We start from the raw sequence: 20,318 nt of genomic DNA, 5'->3' as shown, positions 1-20,318 counted from the left end.
AGGTGAGAAGGCAAGTCCAAATGTTTCACACACACTCCAGTCCTAATACACCACCCATACACCGCCTTACTGATGGCCCCAGACACACCAACCTGTTTCCAGAGCTGCAGGACTGACACACTACACCAGCAGCACCCACTGCACCATCCTCTCCCAGCACCAGGGTCCCTGCTCTGTCCCAGTGGATGCTTCACCCCACTATCGCCATCCTTCACCGGTTCCTTGTTGCCTTTCCCTGGGATACTTCCTGAGCAAACATCTTCATGATGAGAAACAGTGGAGAATTGAAAGAATGAATTAAGAGTCAGTTATCTTTGCTGAAGACCATAATGGAGAAGTAGCAATCAGTTATTTGCCCTAATTAAGACAAAACAACCCATAGTGATCTAAAGGTGAGATCTGTGGGGAACAGTGCACTGATTGCAAACTAGTAGTTCCTTGTAGGTGTCATGCCCTGGAGGACGGCAATAAAGCTCCCAGTAAAGGCATCTTTTTTCCTTTTCTGTCACTTTTTCCCCCATGTGCTGATGCTGAGGGTTTCACACTTGGGCTTATCATTTCCTAGCAGGAGACTGAGCAAGCTCATCCCTGCAAGTCTGTTGCTGGCAAGCAGGAAAGTCACCAAAAGGGAATCAAGGTTTTTTGCAGAGCTGTGCCGTGCAGATGGGAGCAGCACAGTGGTGTCAGCAGAGCTGACACAGGAGGACACCAGAGGAGCTGCACAGGAGGACAGCAAAGGGAAGTGAGAAAAGAGGGCAGATGATGAAGGAAGGAAATTCAAGGGAAAAAGCCATGACTTTGGGTCTCTGAAACACCCACTGTCACCATAGCAATTACAGGAGATGATTTGAACAGCAGGCCTGGTTGTCGCTCTCTAGGGACAGCAGAAAACTGAGAGGCAGGGGAGTCTGAAGCATTTTCAGGGCTGCGCTTTAATTCCTAGCACTGCACACATGTTTTACAGGACAGTTGCTTTGAGTTAGTTCTGTATGGACTGCTGTCAGTGATGGTTTCAAGTCTGTGTATATAGCTGCTCACACACATGTTTGCTCTCCACATTGAATAAGGGGCACGGGGTGGTTACAGGTTAATGGATTTTCAAGCTGACGTGTTTGCCAGTAGCATTCAGGACATGGAAATTTGTGCCAGAAACCTTATCAGAGACAAACCATCCTGTGGAGTCCTTCGTTGGAAGCCCGAGTATTAGCTCCTTAATTTGTTTACCCTGAGATAAATCCAGAGTAACAGGCAAATAATTGGGATGTGCCCCAGTGCAAGGACAACACTCAGTAATAAACCTTTTTAGGAACATCCTCGTGAATGACCTGCTGACTACCTGCCTAGCTTAATATTTAAAACTACAATGACCCCGAACCTCAGTAATCCCAGAGATTTTCCTGAAAAAGCATGAGGGCATGTTAAGGACCTTCTTGCCTGGCTGGGTTGGTTGTGGGGTACACACCTGGGCAGAGGGGACCACAGCAGCACTGGCAGCATCATTTGATGTGTCTGATTGATGTTTAGCAAATCTAAAATGATCCTGGGATTTTAAAAGCCCAAGGGGTGAAGGACAGCGGGGATGTGGCTACATGTGAACTGTGCCTAGATAAATCTTTTTGGCCTTGTTGAAAGCATGGGGCTAACCAAAAGATCCCAGCAAAGAAGAGTGCTGGGTAGCAGCTGATCTCTCCCTAAGCACTGAGCTAAGTGCAGAGCGAGCCCTGGGAGATGCCTCCCTTCAGCTGTAATTGCGCTGTTTATAGCAGAACATTAACAGATCTAACTCGTTCTTCATGTGGCTGTTTTTTGCATGTCTCATTATCCCATCTGTTCCTAAGCTGGTTTGGGATACATCCAATCTCTTGGATCAGGTCTTACCTGAATAGGGGACAACAGTCTTCAAGGTGAGGATCAAGACACAGTACAGGGACCTTAAACACAGAGTTGCCTGTCAGAAGCGGGTGCCTTGCAGAACATATTTTTTGGCTTTGAGGGTGGCCTGCTCAGCCAAGCCTGACTATTTCACCATGCTGTGGAGGCTGCCCTGGTATTAATTCACCTCAAAGAGCAGGTTGAAGTCATTAAAATATTTTGCAGGTGGTTCCTTGAATTCATGGTGCAGCTGGATCCAGCCTAAAGGAGAGGAAAAAAAAAAAAAAGTAGGAGAAGAGGCAAGTTCTGATGAAACACAAATTAACATAACTCATAGAAGGGAAAGAAAATCTGGTTTCAATCTCTACAACAAAGCCAAGCAACACATCAAGCTAGAAAGGAGAAATGTCAGCCAGGCAGTGCTGGGGATTTTATTGCTTTAGCACAAGTGTTTGTCTGTGGTCCCAGAAGTGCCCAGGTGCTACCACAGCATCCCGACCCCCCGAGCACAGCTCTGGGCATGCAAGGACATGGGGGGCTTCACAACAAGGCCCCTGGTCCCATATGGGTCCAGGCTCAAGCTTTGCTTTAATGCCCTGGCACAAAACACAGTTGTTTAGATCTTGTGTGTTGGACTCAGTCTCTCTTCTGCATGGAAACTCTCCACATACCACATCATTCCTTGCCCTTAGAGCTGGATCCACTTTTTTTTCAGGGGATGCTGACCAGGGCTGAGCCGGGCAGTCAGTGGGACACTCTCCAGGGAGACCCCAGATCTGGCACCTAGCTGGTGGCCAGATCACTCACAACCTGCGTTGGCATCCCCTGAATTCAGCAATGCCTCCCGATGTACCTAACCACCAAAGTCCTTGGTCCTTCCTCGGGCAGAACAAGGCATTTTAGCATAAACACCATCATAGTGGAAAGCTGTACTGGATCTGACTGGGATGGAGGTAACTTTTCTCACAGTATGGTTGTTGCGTTTTGGATTTGTGGCTAAACCAGTGTTGATTACACACTGATGTTTTGGCTATTAGTGAGCAGTGCTTGCACAGCATCAAGGCTGTGAGTAGGCTGGAGCGGCAGAATCTGGGAGGGGACAAAGCCAGGGCAGTTGACCCAAACAGGACATGGAGATATTTCACACCATATGACGTCAAACTTGGCAATAAAAGTTCATGGAAAGAAGGTGGAAGGAGGGATGTTTGTGGTTAGTGCATTTGTCAGCCCAAAAAACCATCACGCGTACTGAGGCCCTGTTTCCCAGGAAGTGGTTGCCTATCTGTCTGCTGATGCGAAGTAGCGAATGAATTCCTCTTTCTGCTTTGCTTGCAAGTGCAGCTTTTGCTTTCCCTATTAAACTGTCATTATATTGACCTGTGACTCTTCTCACCTTTCATTTTCTCCCCACCCTTTGGGAGAGGGAACTGAGTGAGTAGCTGGAGGGTTGTTTGGCTGATGGCCAGGATCAATCTGCCACAAGAACTGACAAAATTCACTAACTTTGTTCATTTCAAAAAGAGAAAAGACTGAAAAATCATGTAAAAAAATGAAAAAATCCCACCAAGCTAGTTTACAAACAAACCTCCACTGCAAAGGCAGTTGTACACCTCTGGTCACTGGTGGCTTTGTGGTGTGCAAAGGTCAAACCACGGCTGCTTGTTTCTGAGGGAGAGCAGTGTGATCTCTGGGTAAGGTTACCTTTTGGTTTTTTGAAGCCCATCCACAGAAACATGAGTGCAAGCGTGGGGTAGGGGGCAGACTGTCACATTTTCTGGCTGCCACTCACTTCAGCCTAGAACCAACAGCAGAAATGGTGGAGGTTGCTGCCCTGGCTTACCCGACATGGCATCTGTTTGTGCTGCCACCTGGTCTCTTCCTCATCCTTGGGGGGCACAAAAGCTGAATGGACTCTGCCCATTTGTGTCTAAGACAGTCTGCAATCAAATAGATGAGTTTGGAAACATTACCATCTTGTTGGTAAACGGAGAAACACCTCTGATCTAGAATATCTTCTCATTTGGGAAAAAAGAAACAACTTTTTAAAAATCACAAATTCAGTTCTTTCAGGATAAATGCTTATCCCGAGGAGACTAACATCTGTCCAAGCTCCCTGGCAGTATCACTGCTGGGGACCACTGTGTTTAGCTGCCAGGTTGGAGTTTGGTGTTACATCTCTTTGCTCTGCATGAGCTTTTGGTGGTGGCAAATGCCTGCAGTTGACAATAGTGATGAAAGGAGATAAGAAAGGTAGCAGGCATGGCCAGGGACCAGACACATCCCTCCACCAGCAGTTACCTCCAGGCTTGTGAATTTAAGGTGACTGCAGCCTGTTTATTAAACTTGGTTCAGATGTGGTGCACCTCTGCAACGAGAGCATGAGGAGCACCTTCTGCCTGGCACAAGTCACCAATGTCAGAGTGTAGGAAGAGAAAGCATGAGCTAGAGGACCTCAGGCTCTTCCCTGAGGATGTTGGCAGAGCATTTTCAGGGAAGGCAGGTTGAGCAGCAGGAGGGAGAGGGACCAGGACTTCGTAGCAGAGAGCCTGAAGTGTGAGGCTGGTGGCCCAGCAGACATGCTCTGTAATGTGCTGGAAACTGCTATTCTATTAATAATCCCATTGTTTCAGCAAACGTTCAACCTAGGGAGACAGCACTGAATCAGCAGTTTCTTTTCTTTTTTTTCTTTCCTGATTTAGTAACCTAGATTGCACAATCAGAGTCAATTTATTGCTGCTGTCAGTGATGGTGCAGCGAGAAATGAAAGACAGCAGAAAGCAGGGTGGTGGCAACAGCAGTGAGCACACGCAAAAGCTGAGCGAGCGTGTCAGTACATGATCTCTGACATTCGTGGCGTGGCCGCGACCCCCGGCGCCACATGCACAGGGAAATCTGCTGCCTGTTTGCAGAGGCTGACATCCAGATGGAAACATACCGCGATGCTCCCAGGCGGTCAGATGCTTACCTGACTGATGGGAATGTGGCAGCACACAGAGCTTCACAGGGCTACATCAACTAGAAATAAGGGGAGAATTAAGTTTGATCAGCTGGGCAGACAATCGCAGCTGGTGGGAAAATTTGGGTGGGATCATGATTTCGCTATTGAACTTCTCAAAATGGCTGAGTGGAGAATCGGACTTTGAACACTGAAGCAGTGCAGATCAGGACTGTCAAAACTGAGCGTCTCTACCCCTGCTTTTGCACCCATGCCCCCTGGGCCATTGAGAATGGCATGGCCACAACATGACCGTGAGAGGTGGGAAAACATACCCCTGAGCTGCTTTCTCAGGGAAAGAGGGCACAGAGATCTCATTGCACCTTATGCCTTTTAGAAGGGCTTTTGAAAACTGCAGCAGCCAGCTTCTTCTTAATGCTTTTGAAGTAAAATGGATTTACCTAGAAATGTAAAGCTGTAAATCTGCTCTTTGTGAGCACCTGAATCACATCCATCCCTGTAAACATCCACTTGGCAACACAAATGCAGTCATGCCCAGCTCATCACCTGGCCCAGCAGGAGTAGGTGGCTTCAGGCTTGTGCAGAGTGGTCAGCTGAACCACCCAAACCATCAGAAATGGGCTGGCATCGCCTCCCCACTCCACCAGTGGGGAAGCGATGCCACGAAGTAATAGAATGCACAGGCAGGTATTGTGGCTCAGCTGACTGGTGGTAACCTCTCAAGCCACCTTAATTCAAGGGGGTATCTGAGCCCTTCACAACAAAGCAAATTATCACAGTTCTTACACAGTGTGTATCAGGATATATGATGATGGAGGATTCCTCTTCCTCCCCACTGGTACCAAACCAGGTCACAGCTGCACAAGCAGATTTGAAAGGAGAACACAGAAGTGGATTTAAAAATCCCCACATATTTTTGGTTTAAGCCTTGAAGAGATCTATACGTCAGGTGTAGAACAGAGGGCTTTATTCTTCACTGGGCCGTCAAGACTGTGGATTTCCAGCTCAGGTCTACCTGAAGCTTTATGCTGCACTTTCTTCCATGGCCACACAAAGCGGTGAGGACCCAGCAGCCCCGCAGATGAGCACAGACCCTCAGCCCAGCAGAAGACCATGTGATGGGGACTGCCCTGAGCCTTGGAGAGAGCAGCACGTGGCGGCAGCAGCATGGGTGCGGAGGGCTCTGCCCAGCGCCTACCGACGGCTCTTGCCTGCAGGCTCGGGTGAGTCACTTTGCTTTGCAAAATCAAAATCAACCCCAGCACAAATAGTGATGCCAAAATGGCAAATGCCACGGCAAGGTCTGCAGGGGTGAGTTTTACAGGATGTGAGCAAAGTGGTGAGATGGTAGGAATTGTGCCCGTGGATGTAGAAAATGTGTCAGGGAGGAAGCAGGAGCTAGAGAGAGCCTTGGCAAGGAGGTTGCAAGTGTCTCTTCTCCATTACATCCCAAACCCATTTGGGCTTCAGCATCCCCCATCCCACCACGATTCACTTGTCCTTACAATTCCTCCTGACTCTTTTCCTCCTTGCACTTCAGTCATGCACCATCACTGAGTTATCATCTTGGTGCAAGTTGATGTGGTTTTCACTACCATGCAGTGCTCCACCTCCCCTCCCATGGGATGGGTCTCCAAGTTAACACTGGACATGGGATCTTCTTGGTTACATGAGGAGGTTTACTTGTGTTAGGAGCAAAATGTCCACCTCATGCCTAAGCCAGCTAAAATGAAGAAGTATTGAATAACTCAGGGTTGAACCTTTTGCAGGATCCTGCCCGAGGTTTCATGGACACCATGTCCCCAAGTGATCACACAAGAGCAACTGAACATCTTAGCTGTGGGATTTTTTGAGGAACTGTTCAAATTACCACATCAGAGTTCTCACAAGTCTATAAAAACTGCACAGATAGGAAAAGCATATCAGAAAGCATATCTAATCAGAAGGCAGATAGGAAGTCCCTTCAGTTCCTTACTGTTCATAATCTGACAAGGCTTTAGGTTGGCCACAAGAAATTTGTCATGAAAATTAAAGACAGACAGGAGGGAGATGGAAATTCGAGTAATATGAACACTTACAGTATTTCAGACAAGACTGGGTTTGGCTCAGCTGTTACCACAACCTTTCAGATAAGTGGTAAGGTTTCTTTTTATTAAATGGATTGATATGGATTTTATCTAGTCTATGAGGAAAGCAGGACCTAAAAATGGAATATTGTATTTGTACTGCATATTAAATGCTTTTTACAGTGATTTTGCTAGTAAATTAACTACCATTTAAAAAGAGAATATGTGAAAATGTCCTTTCTAGCCAAAAGCATTAGAAAAAAAATAGTTCTTCTGTTTTAGAAAATGCCGAATTTCACTAAGTAAAACTTTCATATCTTAATAGTTAAGATACTGAAATCACCAGATCCAATTAAAAAAATAAGTTTATTAATTTTTAGCTGAATATAAATACTTCACTGCTGACTAAACCATTCTATTGTAAAACTAATTAAGTCATTGTACTCTTTTAAAACTTAGACTTTAAACTTCTGATTACATTGCTTTGAAAAAAACTCAATTAAGGGTAACTTACTGAATGTCTGAAGTAGTTATTAATGTTTCTGAAATACTTTTTTCTCCCTAAAGGCCAAAATTCAACAAAGCAACTTATTTCTTTTACACTTGCTGGTGACGGTTTGTTTTAATTGTTAAGACTTGTTTTATTTGTTCTGCAGTTCAGTCTGTTATTGATTTTTCATTTGTTTTGATGCATACATGTATCACTGTTGGAATCACATGTATGCGGCACTCTGGATGGAGAGGGCATGTGCTTTGAGCAACCCTCTTTGAATGACAGCCTGGGACAACTAAAAGCGACGGAAACAGGGAGTTTATTGATGCAGAAAGGGGGGAACTACCACATTCATACTGTTATAGCTGGATTAAGTCTTGATGGAAGTGAGCTGGTTAAATTGGTTAAGGAAAAGGTGGCCAAGGGAATTGCAGTGCAAAGCCTGGGTGAGAAGAAGGCAGCCTGCCTTGCCTGCAGGACCTGGCAGTCTCACAGAGGGACCTTGCTGCTCCCCGTCGCTGCAAGGCACTGCTAATTTATTGTGGCCAAGCCTGAAATGCCTGGAAGTGAGCAGAGTTTGTAGCAGGAGAGATGTGAGAGGAAGTCTACCCTACCACTGTTGATTTTTAGAGCCTCAAAGCCGAAGAAAGCCATCCATGTGCTGTTCTCGGACGGCCCTCGGCATCTACCTGCTGCTGCTGACGGCCTGCCAGGGGCTGCTGGTGTACAAAGGTAACGCTGCAGCCTGACTGCGGGCTTGACATCAAAAGGCAGCTTCACTGGGTGCTCTCGGGTGGCACGGGCAAGTGGGGGTGAGCATGCAGATAGGAAACCTCCGAGGAAACACAGATGCTTCTCTGTACACTGCAAGTCAAAGCAGCTGCTTCAGGAAATCATTCCCCCTCCCTGTATATGTGCCTTGCATTTGCAAAAGCACTCCCGGCTGCACTCCTGGCTGCAGCAAAGACCGGGCACATGAAAACCACCTCCCCAGGTCAAACACTGGTGGTGCTTAACCCCAGGTGTCCTCCACGGGTGCCAAGGAGATGCTCTGCCAAATAGGCATTTCCCAGCTGGATAAGGCAGGGAATATTCATTGCATGGACATTTTGTTTCCTCAGTGTTTAAGATGCAGAGAGAGATATTGAAACTTCAAGAACAAAATGCCTCCTATATAGAAGATATTCTGGAAGGCTCCTTTGATGACAAACTGATTTTAGAGAGAAAGTCCGCAGAGAAGTATATGGGACATGAAGAAAACTGGAGGAGAAGCTTAGAAGAGGAAATCACCATAATTAAAAGCAGCAATGCAAACTTGATGATGCTGATGAACAACTTCACCCTGGTTCCAGGTATGGCTCCATTTCTCCATGCTGGCTGTACAGTGGGAAGAGCTGGTTCCCCTGCACATCTGGCAAAGCTGGGCCAAAATCCTAGTTAAGATGAAAAAATAACTAGGGCAAGATTTGGACATTCTGTCAGTTAGTGATGCACCAGTCAGTTGGTCCAGGGAGCTGGACACACCTGGAGAAGCTGGAGCACAGCCTTATGCAGCCCTCCCAGATCACACTGCAGCCGTACATTTGGCTCCAGGCTGCTCTTCCCTCACATAACTTGTAGGCTTGGGCTCTGGGTGCCTTCTGAAAGGGTGGTGTCTTTAGCACAGACCTCAAGCCTATCAACCCCACACTGGTATGTTCCCCACTGAGTTCTGACTACTGAAAAATATCTATTAAATATTTATTTCAGGGCCTCCTGGACGCAAAGGAGATCCTGGCCCACCAGGTAAATGAGCTGTAAGGAACTTTTCCTCTTCCTCTTTTTTTCCCTAAGAGACCTGAAGTGAGTATTTGGGATTTCAGTCTCTAGACCCAGATTCTACCCAATGTGTAGACAGGCAGTGCCTTGGCCATGAGGAGACCTGGTGCACCTTCTGACTGATCCTCTGGGAGCCTCAGCTTGCCCAAGTGCTCCCACACAGGTCGGTGACCACCACAGAGGAGCATTTTGGCTCTGCCTCCTCACTGCTGCCCTACCAGAAAAGCTCAGGGGTGATGGAGAAACTGTACTTGGTTATTACCTGCAATAACCTCCCCAAATCTCCATGCATGACAAGAGAGGACCTCTGAGGGGGTTTATGTGCCTCCCATGACCAGCGGAGAGCTGGGCTTTCTGCCCCAGACATAGCAAGTACTGCTGTCCAGCTCATTCCAGGACAACTCAAGGAGACCTTCTCAATCCCTGCTCTGTAGGCCCCCAACTGAACACTGTGTGTTACAAACAGTGGCAGATTTGGGACCTTGCTCACCCTGTCCCTGGGGAAACAACTGAACAGACTCAGGAATGAGCTGGGTGCAAGTGCTCCACTCCACAACTATGCACAAGCTGCTTCCCTGGGCACCTGGGGTTTTGGGTAGAACTACACCCACTGAAGGAGATAAATGTCTCCAGACTGTGAGGATGCAGCAAGTCCTGATTTAATGTTGGCTCCACAATGGAGGTTGGACTACACAATGTCCAGAGAAACCAGCATTTCTATGATCCTTATAATAATGATCTAAGATGCAACCCTTGTTAGATCAGGTCTGTATCTCATCCATCCCTAGTTCTTGGCTACACTGATGAGCTTTTCTGAAGAAAAAAAAATTAACACATTTTTTAAAATCATGTTTTCATATCTTCCTGGCTGCACTTACAACATTGAAAGAGCACCTCCCGCCAAGCACCGTTATTATATATCAGAGCCCAATTGTTCAGTGCATTTTCAGGAAAGATCTTCCCAAAGGTCCCCATGAGCTGGGCTTGGCTGGAGGACAGCTGGCCCCAGCCCAGCCACACACTCAGCTGAGATCCATGGACTTTACTCAAGCGGTTGTGCTGGTCCCTGCCAGCTGAAGATTGGCCTCAGTGGTGACCGAATGCATGCACAAAAGATGATTAAAAAATTAATCTCTTCTTAGCCATTACTGCAAATAGATGATGTGTGTCAGCTGATATATGTATTTTACATCTCAGGGATACAGGGACCACCGGGGACAAAAGGAGACCGAGGATTCCAAGGTAAGGCTTTTCTGACACCTGAATTACTTCTGTGGATGAACATAAAGTGAGTTTATGGATAGTTTTATAGGCAATCTTGTCCTCAGTCAAGGTGTAAGTCAGTAGGAATGTCATTGGAGTTGAATAAGCCATGTAAAACTAATGTGAACAAAAGCAAAACTTAGATGGAAAAAGTCTAATTTTAAAAGTCAATGTGAGCCAGTCACAGTGGGCCAGTTCCCCACTGCCACCAGCACCAGTCTCAAGTACACAGAGTGTGGAGTTTGGCTCATACCCACAGCTGAACCGCATGGCCTGCTGTTGGCATTCACTAGCCATGGCACCCAGTGCAAAGGTGGTGTTGTCCTTGCAGGCTTACATGGACTGCAGGGTGCGAAGGGGAGCAAAGGAGATCCTGGTCCTGCGGGTCTAAGCGGTGAACCAGGAGTGAGAGGAGAAAAAGGAGAGATAGGGCTTACAGGTAAGACTTCTTCACTATCTCAACATTTTTAAGGTTGTCACATCTATTCCTGTTTAAACTCTTTCTCCTTAAAACACCAGAAGAAGTCTTCGTAAGTCAGATATTTCATAGAAATCCAGGCAGCCCCAAGCATGGCTTGCTGGTCAATGAAGGAGCTGGATGAACAGGACACTTGACCTGATATGAAGGGATTTAATTTCATGTCATGCTCCAGCAAATCTCACAAAGGAGGGATGGGAAAAGGGGACATGCAAAATGTTGACTCTGAACCATGGAAGTCTCTTTATAGAATAAGCTTCATCTAATGAAGGCCACAGGTATTCAATTACCAGCCCATCCCACATTAAAGCAGTGACATTTGCAGTAGGATTTTCATGGTATAAAATAATACGATATAATTTATATGCACAAGCATGTGGATGTTAGTCCTCACTTTAGTAAAACCGAGTTCTGAGAGCTTTGTATTTTATATAAGCTTGACTTTTATACACCTTAAGTAGAAGAGTTATACACTGTTTCTCCCATGTAGCATGCATTAGTGGGCATCTCCGGGATAGTCATGGTCTCACATGGGCTGCATCCGGAGAAGAAAGCAAAATAGCAAAAGAAAGCAGATGTGTGTGGTGCAGACCAGGGAGGACAGTTGGACAGGTTGATGAGAGCTTCCTCAGATCTTCCATCAGATCCTACATGCTCCAGTGTGCTCATTAGCACAACTTGCTCCAGAAGGGAAAAGTGAAAGTAGGATAAATACCAAAAGACGAGCACTTTGGGATAATTCTGGAGCAGAAAGATGAAGGAGATGTCAGTTTTTAAATGAGGTACTTTCAAGTAATTGAGCTCTTCTGGAGCATGCTGATCACCTGTTCAGAGAAGAGATGGCTAAGGGCAGATTTGGCAAGTCCCTGGAAGCACCGGAGTTGAATATGCTGTTCTCCATCTCCACGAAGGGAAAGGTTTGGACTGCAATAAGGGATATTTAACTAGAGACAAAACCACTCTAGTGGTAGGGACAATTTAGGGAATAGACTGGGGAGGTGTCATAGCACCACTGCAAACCTTTAACAGCAGGTCAGACAAACATCGGGCCAGTCTGCCAGAGATGGCGGTGGCTCAGATTTCTGAGGTGCCATCCCGCCCTGTCCCCCTACAGCTTTATGAAATGGTAAATGCAGGTGTAAGGCCAAATTCTGCTACCGGTGCAGCTAGACAGAGGTGCTCCACTGGCTGCAGAGACAATGAATGTGCCTTTGAATTTATACATGTGTGCTGTGCTGTTTGATAGGTCTCCAAGGACAGAAAGGCGAAATGGGCAGGAAGGGAGACCCCGGGCCCCATGGACCCATGGGTCCTCAGGGAGAGCAGGGAGTCCCAGGATTGCCAGGTTTAAATGGTAAGTGCAGAGGACACAGCACAACCCACTGTCAACACGTGTGCCATGGTGGAGGGCTGCCCTAGCTGAAGCGTTTGGCTAAGCCTCGTTAGCACTGATGCTAGGATATTGTTACAGGTAGCAAGGGGGAACCTGGACATCCTGGGCAGAAAGGAGAAGCAGGTAAGCCATACAGAATGTGCAGTTTCTTCTAGAGATATGAGACCGATTTCTTTTAGATGATCATTCATGACAAGGAAAATTGCAGCCAGGTTAGTTACAAGCATGGGTAAGAGAAGATGATGATCAGATGAAGAAACTATGCCAGCACTGTGCAAACACATCCCGCAGCCTCGGCTGTCTCATCTGGACCCCACTCACTGTGCAGGAGAATGAAAGGGAAAGAAGGGTCCTGTACCGGGGAGACCCATGTCCTCCTTCCTGACATGTGCACACACAAGGGCAGAAATTGGTTACTTTTAGGAAAGCACTTGTGCTTCTCAAGGCTGACAGTCTGCAAGGACCTGGGCCCATATGGCCTTTCACTCCAGACCATCACTCACTGAGCCGCTAAGATTAGCACTGCCAGGGGAGGGGTGCAATTCAGAGAAATCCAGCTTTTGTTTTGCCTTCATAGGGTCAACTCAATCTGCATAGTACAGGAGCTGGTGATTGAGTTATCTTTATTTTTTTCCTTTCATATGTCGTGTTGCATTTCACGTGTGCTGCTTTTTTTCAACCTTAAGGTGTAATAGGACAACCTGGACTTGTGGGAATTCCTGGCGCTGAAGGCAGACCTGGTCAGAAAGGGGAGAAGGGGGACAGTGGGCCAAGTGGTAGTCCAGGTACAACAGTACTCAAACCTGTAACTTACTGACATCCTACTCTGCTCTTGCTCTGCCTGATGGCTTCACCCTTACTGATTTGTTTTAAATTTTAGGAATACCAGGCACTGCAGGACTCAGAGGTGAAAAAGGAGACAGAGGGACAACAGGTAAAGGAGAATAAACCAGGTTTGGGGTCAACAACACACATCGTGCAGACACTGGAAAGGGATCTGCAACAGCAAGGAGGAGATGTGTTGAGTCCTGATCTTGGAGGCCCAACACATCCTGGGATGTCATGGTGGACCTGGGCCTCTGCCATACTGCAAGGGAGTAGATACTCACTGGAGGGGTGGTTTCAACCATCTGTAACATACATGAGGAGGAGATGCCTGCATTTTTATATAAATAGAAAACACACACACACAAAGTAGAAGTTTAAGATGAATCAAACAACCTCCCCACCCTGAAGCTAAAGACAATTTTTACTGGCTGTAAATCTGATGGGGAAGGGCATTTGCCAGCAAGCATCTGTCCTGGCCTCCTCTGTAGCATTGCAGGAAGGGGTATCTTCAGAAGCAAGCACATAACCTAGGCCTTTTCTTGGATCTTCTTCTGAAAAAGTCCACCTCTCTGTCCAGGCATCCAAATGATAAGGGACATTCTTCACTACAAGCCTATTCTGGTGTATTTATTTCTCTGGAATCAACATTTTTAGCTCTGAATTCATATAGTGCACACAACCTCTCATCTCCATCAGGAGGTGACAAAGGTCCAAGTGCTGCACATTTCTGCATTCATTGATAACTGGATGATAGGGATGAGAGTTACCTGGCCCAACATTATGTGCTTGTACGTGTCTGATGCACCTAAATTTACATGTCTAGTCTCTCTATGTGGTCAGTGAACACCCACCTGGAGGGAGAGTCTCTATCCCATCAGTGGAGTTCAGGGTATGAAATAAATGACCAGAAGTTGATCTGCTTCAGAAGTCAATTCTCTACTGCCTGTATTTTCTTTATTGTCTGTACTGAGTATAAAACACCCACTTCAGAAATGGGTGACTATAGTGTAGACAGCTAAACCAGGTGAGTTGAAATCCATTATAAATATTAGTTTACATAAGCTTTTATAAATGTACAAATCTCTGTCTTATAAATTTTTATTTGCTTGTTTTGATGATCTTAGGTGTTCCAGGGCAAAAGGGAACAAAGGGAGAATACGGCATGCCAGGTAAACCCTTGTTTGACAGCATGACTTATTCTGATGATGCAACATTCCACTTCTCTGCGTCAATGTGAAATGCTCATCACATTCTTTCCTTGGGAAGAGATAAACGCAATGACTTTTTTGCTTTCCACCCAGGCATCCCAGGCCTAACTGGTCAAAAAGGAAGCAAGGGTGATTATGGCAGCCAAGGTCCAAAAGGAGAACCGGGAGTAAAAGGAGCCAAGGGAGACCGTGGATTATCTGGTAAGGCTGTTTACCGTGGGGTCTGTGAAGCTGATGGTGCATTCGGGTTTGGGACTGTACATCACAGACTGGCACAAGCTGCCCTGGGGCATGTTTACAGAGCTCCTTCAGAGGAATGCAACAGACAGATCAGTCTTCCCAGAAGATGAATGTGCAGTGACACATTTACACCTTGGGAGGTGTGCTAAAGGACATGCAAGTAAACAGATGCATAAGATTTTCTCACATCTCGATCTCACAGAAAACTGCAACAATCCATGTTCCTCTGCATTGTAGAGACAACTTGCAGCATGCCACACCACTGGGATAAATCCCGCATAAGTGTGGTGGTCAGGAACAGAGAATCAGAAATACCAGAGCTGTTTAACTACACCTCATTAATTGCAGGACACAAAATTACTGCCCATCCTTACCCCCCTCCCTTCCAATCATAGAATGCTTCCAAAAACCCAAAGACCTGCAGTTACAAAAAAAACCAAACCAATAGTTATGGCAGGCCATGGGAACCAGCCAGTGCTCCAGATGATTTTTCTTTTAATTATTCACACAGAACAGTATGAGAGTCCTCAGAAATAAAATAAATTAGAGCCTATGTTGTGCTCCTCCATGCACTCCTCTTCTGGAGCTTTGTCTCTGAAGGAGGGGAAAAGTGTAACTGGGGTGATCCCAGGTTAGGTACTGCCCTCTTGGGTGGGTTCCATTTCCTAGTCCCCAGAAGGAGACAGCAATGTGTGCTTTGTGGAAGTAGCTTCTGGGGGAAGAGCTCATTTGGTTTTTTCAAACACCCCTGCTCTCAAGACCAGGATGCTACACAGAAATGTGGAGGACTTTTGGGAGTGGCTTTCTGCTGTTCTGTGGCAGCGCCTGGAGAGCAAACCCCATGACGTAGATTTTCCTGCAAGTACTTTGGAAGACACCATGCCTGCTTCTGGAGAGCCCAAAGGCTATCAGAGATGTTATTTTACTGGTAGTAGTGGGAATAAGATATGTTTCCCACAAGTGAGTGGATAGGATTTTGTAAGCAGCCCCTTTCTTGGGTCACACATTAGGAAGACTTTACTGTATGTTATCCTACTTTTCTTGCCGTACTGCTTTTACATACCCTTAGCCACCTCAGGGGGTCCCTTCCACAAGGGGACAGAGCCCTCATATCTCTGACACATCGAATTGTTCAAAAAAGTTAATAACTGGATTTTCCCCAAAATAGCTGTAAAATATTTGCTTGCTTGTTTTTTTTTTGCTTTTTTTTTTTTTTTTTTTTTTTTGAAAGGGAGCAAAGGTGAAAAGGGAGAAGGTACTGGACTTTTATTACTTCTCTCACTTGCTTTGTGGCACTGAAGCTATCTGAGACCAGGACCAACACTGGTTAACCCACAGCATGGCTACCAGAACTGAGGCGTCCATGCTTGGAGCTGCAGCCTGGTATCTCCTGACCCAGGAGAGGGCACTGAATTGTTCAGACTTGAGCTACCTGTAACTTCTGGTTTCACCTGGTTACAGCTGTGGAGATGGGAACATTTGTCCTGTTTGGGTGGTCACTGCTTCTATCTTTCAGTGTGTTTTTTTTCTCATGCCTGTATGACCAGTAGAGTTATTTTCTTGTCCTCTGAACTGTCAGGCAACTTCAATCATCTTGTACGAATAGCGGGAGGGGGCAGAAGGGGACGTGTGGAAGTCTTCCATCAAGGGTCCTGGGGAACAATATGTGATGATAACTGGGACAACCAAGATGCCACTGTGGTCTGCCGAATGCTGGGATACAGCCGTGCAGTCTCCACCTTCACAGCCACAGCAGGTGAGTTCACAATAGCCTTCCACCTCCCCAGGCCTGGCATGGGATGTTACACACACCCAGAAAGCACTACAGCAAGGTCCTCCACACAAGTGGTGGGAGAGCAAAAAGGATTGCTGCAAAGGCCCAGCTCATTTCCCTTGGGATGAGGGAGCTGCATGTCAAGTGCTGCTTGAACCATGCCTAAAGCTTGATTTCCAACCCAATGCACATCTGCTATCCATAAGGGTATCTTAGGAAAAAAAAAAAAAAAAAAAAGCATATTCCTCTTTCTTTTGTCCAACAGTTTTTTCTTTCTTTGTTTGTTTAATTCATCTTCCAAAGGCACTGGACAAATTTGGCTTGATGATGTAAAATGCAGAGGGAATGAACATTCAATTTTTGACTGTCCAAAGAGCAACTGGGGTGTGAACGACTGTTTCCACAGTGAGGACGCTGGGGTGGAGTGCAGTTGATGGCACACCGAGGCTGCCCTGGGAGCCACTGCTTGCCTCTGCTCTCTTTGGAGCTCTTCTTCATAACACGAACCCACTTTCTTCAGTCTCTTTACCAGGTCACAAAAATATTGACAGAGAAAGTTGAATTTTCAATAAATTGATAACAGTTGCAAGACCCACAGGTAACCTGAAACATCTCCATTGTCACAAAACAGGCGGAGCTGAGGCACATGAGCCAGTTCACAGCTTTTTCAGTTACCTGACATCAGCTCATCTCCAGTAGTTCACACGTGTGTGACCCTCTAAGTCCACAGGGGAGGAGAGATGGTCCCGTTTAGCTTAGTGCAGTAAGAGAGAACAGGATCAGTGTGCAGAAATGGGCAGTTACTGCAATTGAGCTGGCTAGTCCATCTTCACCACAGTACAGTTGGGAATCTGAGCCTAAAACCCCCAGTGATGTGCATACACCCAAGACAGAGGATGCTCAGAAATCATCACGTGATCTCTCTGGCATGCAAATATAAATGTTCTCCAAAAAGGATGCTGATCACAGGTTAAAGTGCCAAAATAAGTGCCTGGGATCTAGGTGCTGTACTATCATGATTTAGCAGAGACCTTGGTTTTGACCTTGGCCAAGTCCCCTTCCTTCTCTGTCAGTGTTTCCTAACCTGTCCCTGGGAGCAATATGCTTTATGGGGTGTATAAAACTAAGTGTTCCATACCTTTAGAAATTAGATGCTCCAGTAAAGCAAAGGGATGACAACTAAAAGTAATAATGGGGAAAGTATCAGCTAATTAAACTTCCAGAGTAAAAATAAGGACTTCAAACCAAAGGCTTCTACCTTAACCGAAAGTCTTACATATGTCTGAGATAACAGCTGAAAGGCTTCTCTTTCTTAAGGCCTAAGTCTTGCCTTTTCCACCAGCACAGGGATTCAGCAGGTGACAAGCAGTCTGTGTACATGTAGCTGGGCACACCACAACAACATGCTTGCAGACATTTGGTTTGCAAACCAAAATGAAACCAAATGAAAAACATGTAATTGACCCCACATCTCTGCCTTAATGTGAGTCATAATTGCATCTGTCTACACAGCTTTGAAACTTGGTTTTAGTGCTTAGAAATCCAGATATATGTGGAAAAAACAAGCAGGAGGTGACAGGGCATTCAGGGCCAGTGTGAGTGAGAAGATCCAGCAGTGTGCAGGGTGCAACAGCGCAGTCTACAACGCTCATCACCATTTTGAACCAGAGCAAATGTTTGTTATGGGGTCTCAGGCCTCAGGAAAGAAGTCTGGAAAATCCAAAGAGTTTTCCGCTACCCACTCTGATGCCTTTGACAGCAGAAAAATGAAGAGAGACACTTATCAGTCTTGGCTCTGGTTTAGAGGAGGCAAGGAGCACCTGCCACAAACCAGTGGTGAAACCTGATGAATAACAACTATTTCAGAGCTGGTGGAAGCAGACAGTGGCTCATCTGCACAAGAAGAGACAAAAGCTTTCTGTTCTGGTAGGGAGCCCCACCAGCACTAACAGCATGCTGAGTGCCAGCGCTTGGGCTTACATGGCTTTCCCAAGGCTCCCACAGAGAGTGCTGAGCCTGCACGGATTTCCTTTGTCTTTGTTTGTGTGGCAACATGTAAATGAAGCATTTCCACTCTTAGGAAATAAAGGATTTACAAGCTGTGTTCTTGCCTTGATTCATCACTATGTGGTACGTACACTGCTTTTTTCTCACTTTCCTTGCTAATGGGGTGTGTTCCTCTCCATTTTTCAGGCTAAATGCTGAGACTTGTGATTTTTTCATCAGGCAAAACTGCCACTGAAGGGAAAGTCACAAAAGGGGTGACCCTTTGGCTGTACTTAAACTCCCCATAAATCTTTTTGGAGAATGGGCATCCAGAAAATAACAGTTGTGACAGGATTAAGGTCAGGACACCGGGGGTTAGATCTGCATGCCCAGGGCAAAAGACATCATAGTCCAGCTCATCTGCTCCTAAGTGAGCAGGAACAGGTTGAACCCAAGCTACTGTTCAATACTGTGGCCAGAAACCAGAGCATGATGTACTTATCCTACTCCCCTGCCACTTCTTCACCCTGCAGTGCAGATGTAAAAATCTACAAAACCTGGAGTCAGAGGGATTTCATATCACTCCAGGAGAGTCCGTGACAACACTGAAGAGTTCAGTGCCAAGTACACAAAATGGCATTTGTCTTGCAAGGACTAAAGGAGGAAGGGGAAGGGCTCGCGGTGGCTCAGGCAGGCACACAGCCAGAGTGACAGCTACAGGGGCTGGGAAAGCCACTGCTAAAGGGGAACGGGCCAGAACATGCAGCTGCCTGGCAGCACTGGCATAGTCTCCTCCATTCAGTGGGGATGCAGGAACCAGTAGAGAAATGCTTACACCGGTATAGTTCATTCTGGTCTGGGAAGGGTAACAGTGGTCTCAGGACCTGTGTTAATATTACCATTCTGGCAAAACCAGAGCTTGTCAGGAAAACAAACGTGGCCTTCATAAAACCACTCCCTATGCCCAGTCCAGAGAGGGAAGGCCAGCCAGCTGTGGGCACAAAGCTCACACAAGAATTAGAAATACAATCATTTCTGCTGGTAAAGCAGAGCTTGTCTGAGCTGCGAGAGAAGAACTGAGCCATGGTGTGCCATGTGCAAGAAATAGCATCCAATGGAGGGGATCACCATGGCCGGGTCACTCGTGGTTTCACACTCCCTGACTGTGTCAGTCCTGATGGATCCTCTTGGAGAAGCGGGGCCCAGCTGTGAATAAAGAGCAGAGAATGCTAGCTGGTGGCAGCACAATTTACATCTGATCCTCTTCTGTTCAAACCTGGGTGAAACTAGAAAGAAGCCACTAAGGTAATCAAAGTAGGAAGAAATTCTTCCCAGTTCCCACAGAGGTAGGTAAGCTGAAGGAGTTGTGGGGGCAGTGAGGCTGCAGGCTCGCTTTCTGCGTGAGCCAGGAGTCCATGTGCCAGAAATAAAATTTTGATGTCCCACTTTAGCAGATTCAGAAATTCACACTAAATTCCACACTTTTAACTCAAATGACAGATGTCTGCGGCACCTCCTCACGTGATATAAATTGTCACACTCCCTGCTACGTCGTGTTTTGGCAGAGGGAAGAAAAGCGCTTATTTAACTCCAAAAAGAAAAAGAAAAAAAAAAAAACACCACCTGATTTCTTGCCGAATCACTGAAAAAAAACCTAGCATGGGGACAGCCAGGCCTAAATTATCTTGATGTCTTGTGTCAGATAAACGTTTCCCAGCAGGACAATGGCTGGACATACGGATACCGGGGGTGCCACCGGCGGGACCTACGGATGAGCCCCACAACCAGCGGCGCTGACTATCGGGACACGCTACGGCCACCTCCACGCACAACGCGTATTTATTAAAAATGCTCCTTCCCGACACTAAGGGGAGCTCAAGGGCCACCACCCGCTCCGCCGCCGCCGCGCCGGAGGCCCTGCGGCGCCAAGCGGCCCGGTCCAG

General features: G+C 46.5%; 1 protein-coding gene across 1 annotated transcript; it reads left to right on the top strand.

The window, feature by feature from the left end:
• Positions 1–6,849: 6,849 nt before the first annotated feature.
• Positions 6,850–17,952, top strand: MARCO (macrophage receptor with collagenous structure). Its single transcript, XM_026852756.1, has 15 exons — positions 6,850–6,964; positions 8,018–8,119; positions 8,509–8,739; positions 9,137–9,172; positions 10,403–10,447; positions 10,800–10,907; positions 12,193–12,300; positions 12,418–12,462; positions 13,026–13,124; positions 13,220–13,273; positions 14,292–14,336; positions 14,469–14,600; positions 15,847–15,870; positions 16,195–16,371; positions 16,693–17,952. The coding sequence occupies exons 1-15, from the start codon at positions 6,850–6,852 to the stop codon at positions 16,821–16,823; spliced, it is 1,452 nt and encodes a 483-aa protein (XP_026708557.1). The 3' UTR covers positions 16,824–17,952.
• The last annotated feature ends 2,366 nt before the right edge of the window (positions 17,953–20,318 follow it).

The sequence above is a fragment of the Athene cunicularia genome (assembly GCF_003259725.1).
Source record: "Athene cunicularia isolate RWA chromosome 7 unlocalized genomic scaffold, athCun1 chr7_part1, whole genome shotgun sequence".
NCBI classification, from domain to species: domain Eukaryota; kingdom Metazoa; phylum Chordata; class Aves; order Strigiformes; family Strigidae; genus Athene; species Athene cunicularia.
This window is presented reverse-complemented; position numbering and strand designations above follow the sequence as displayed.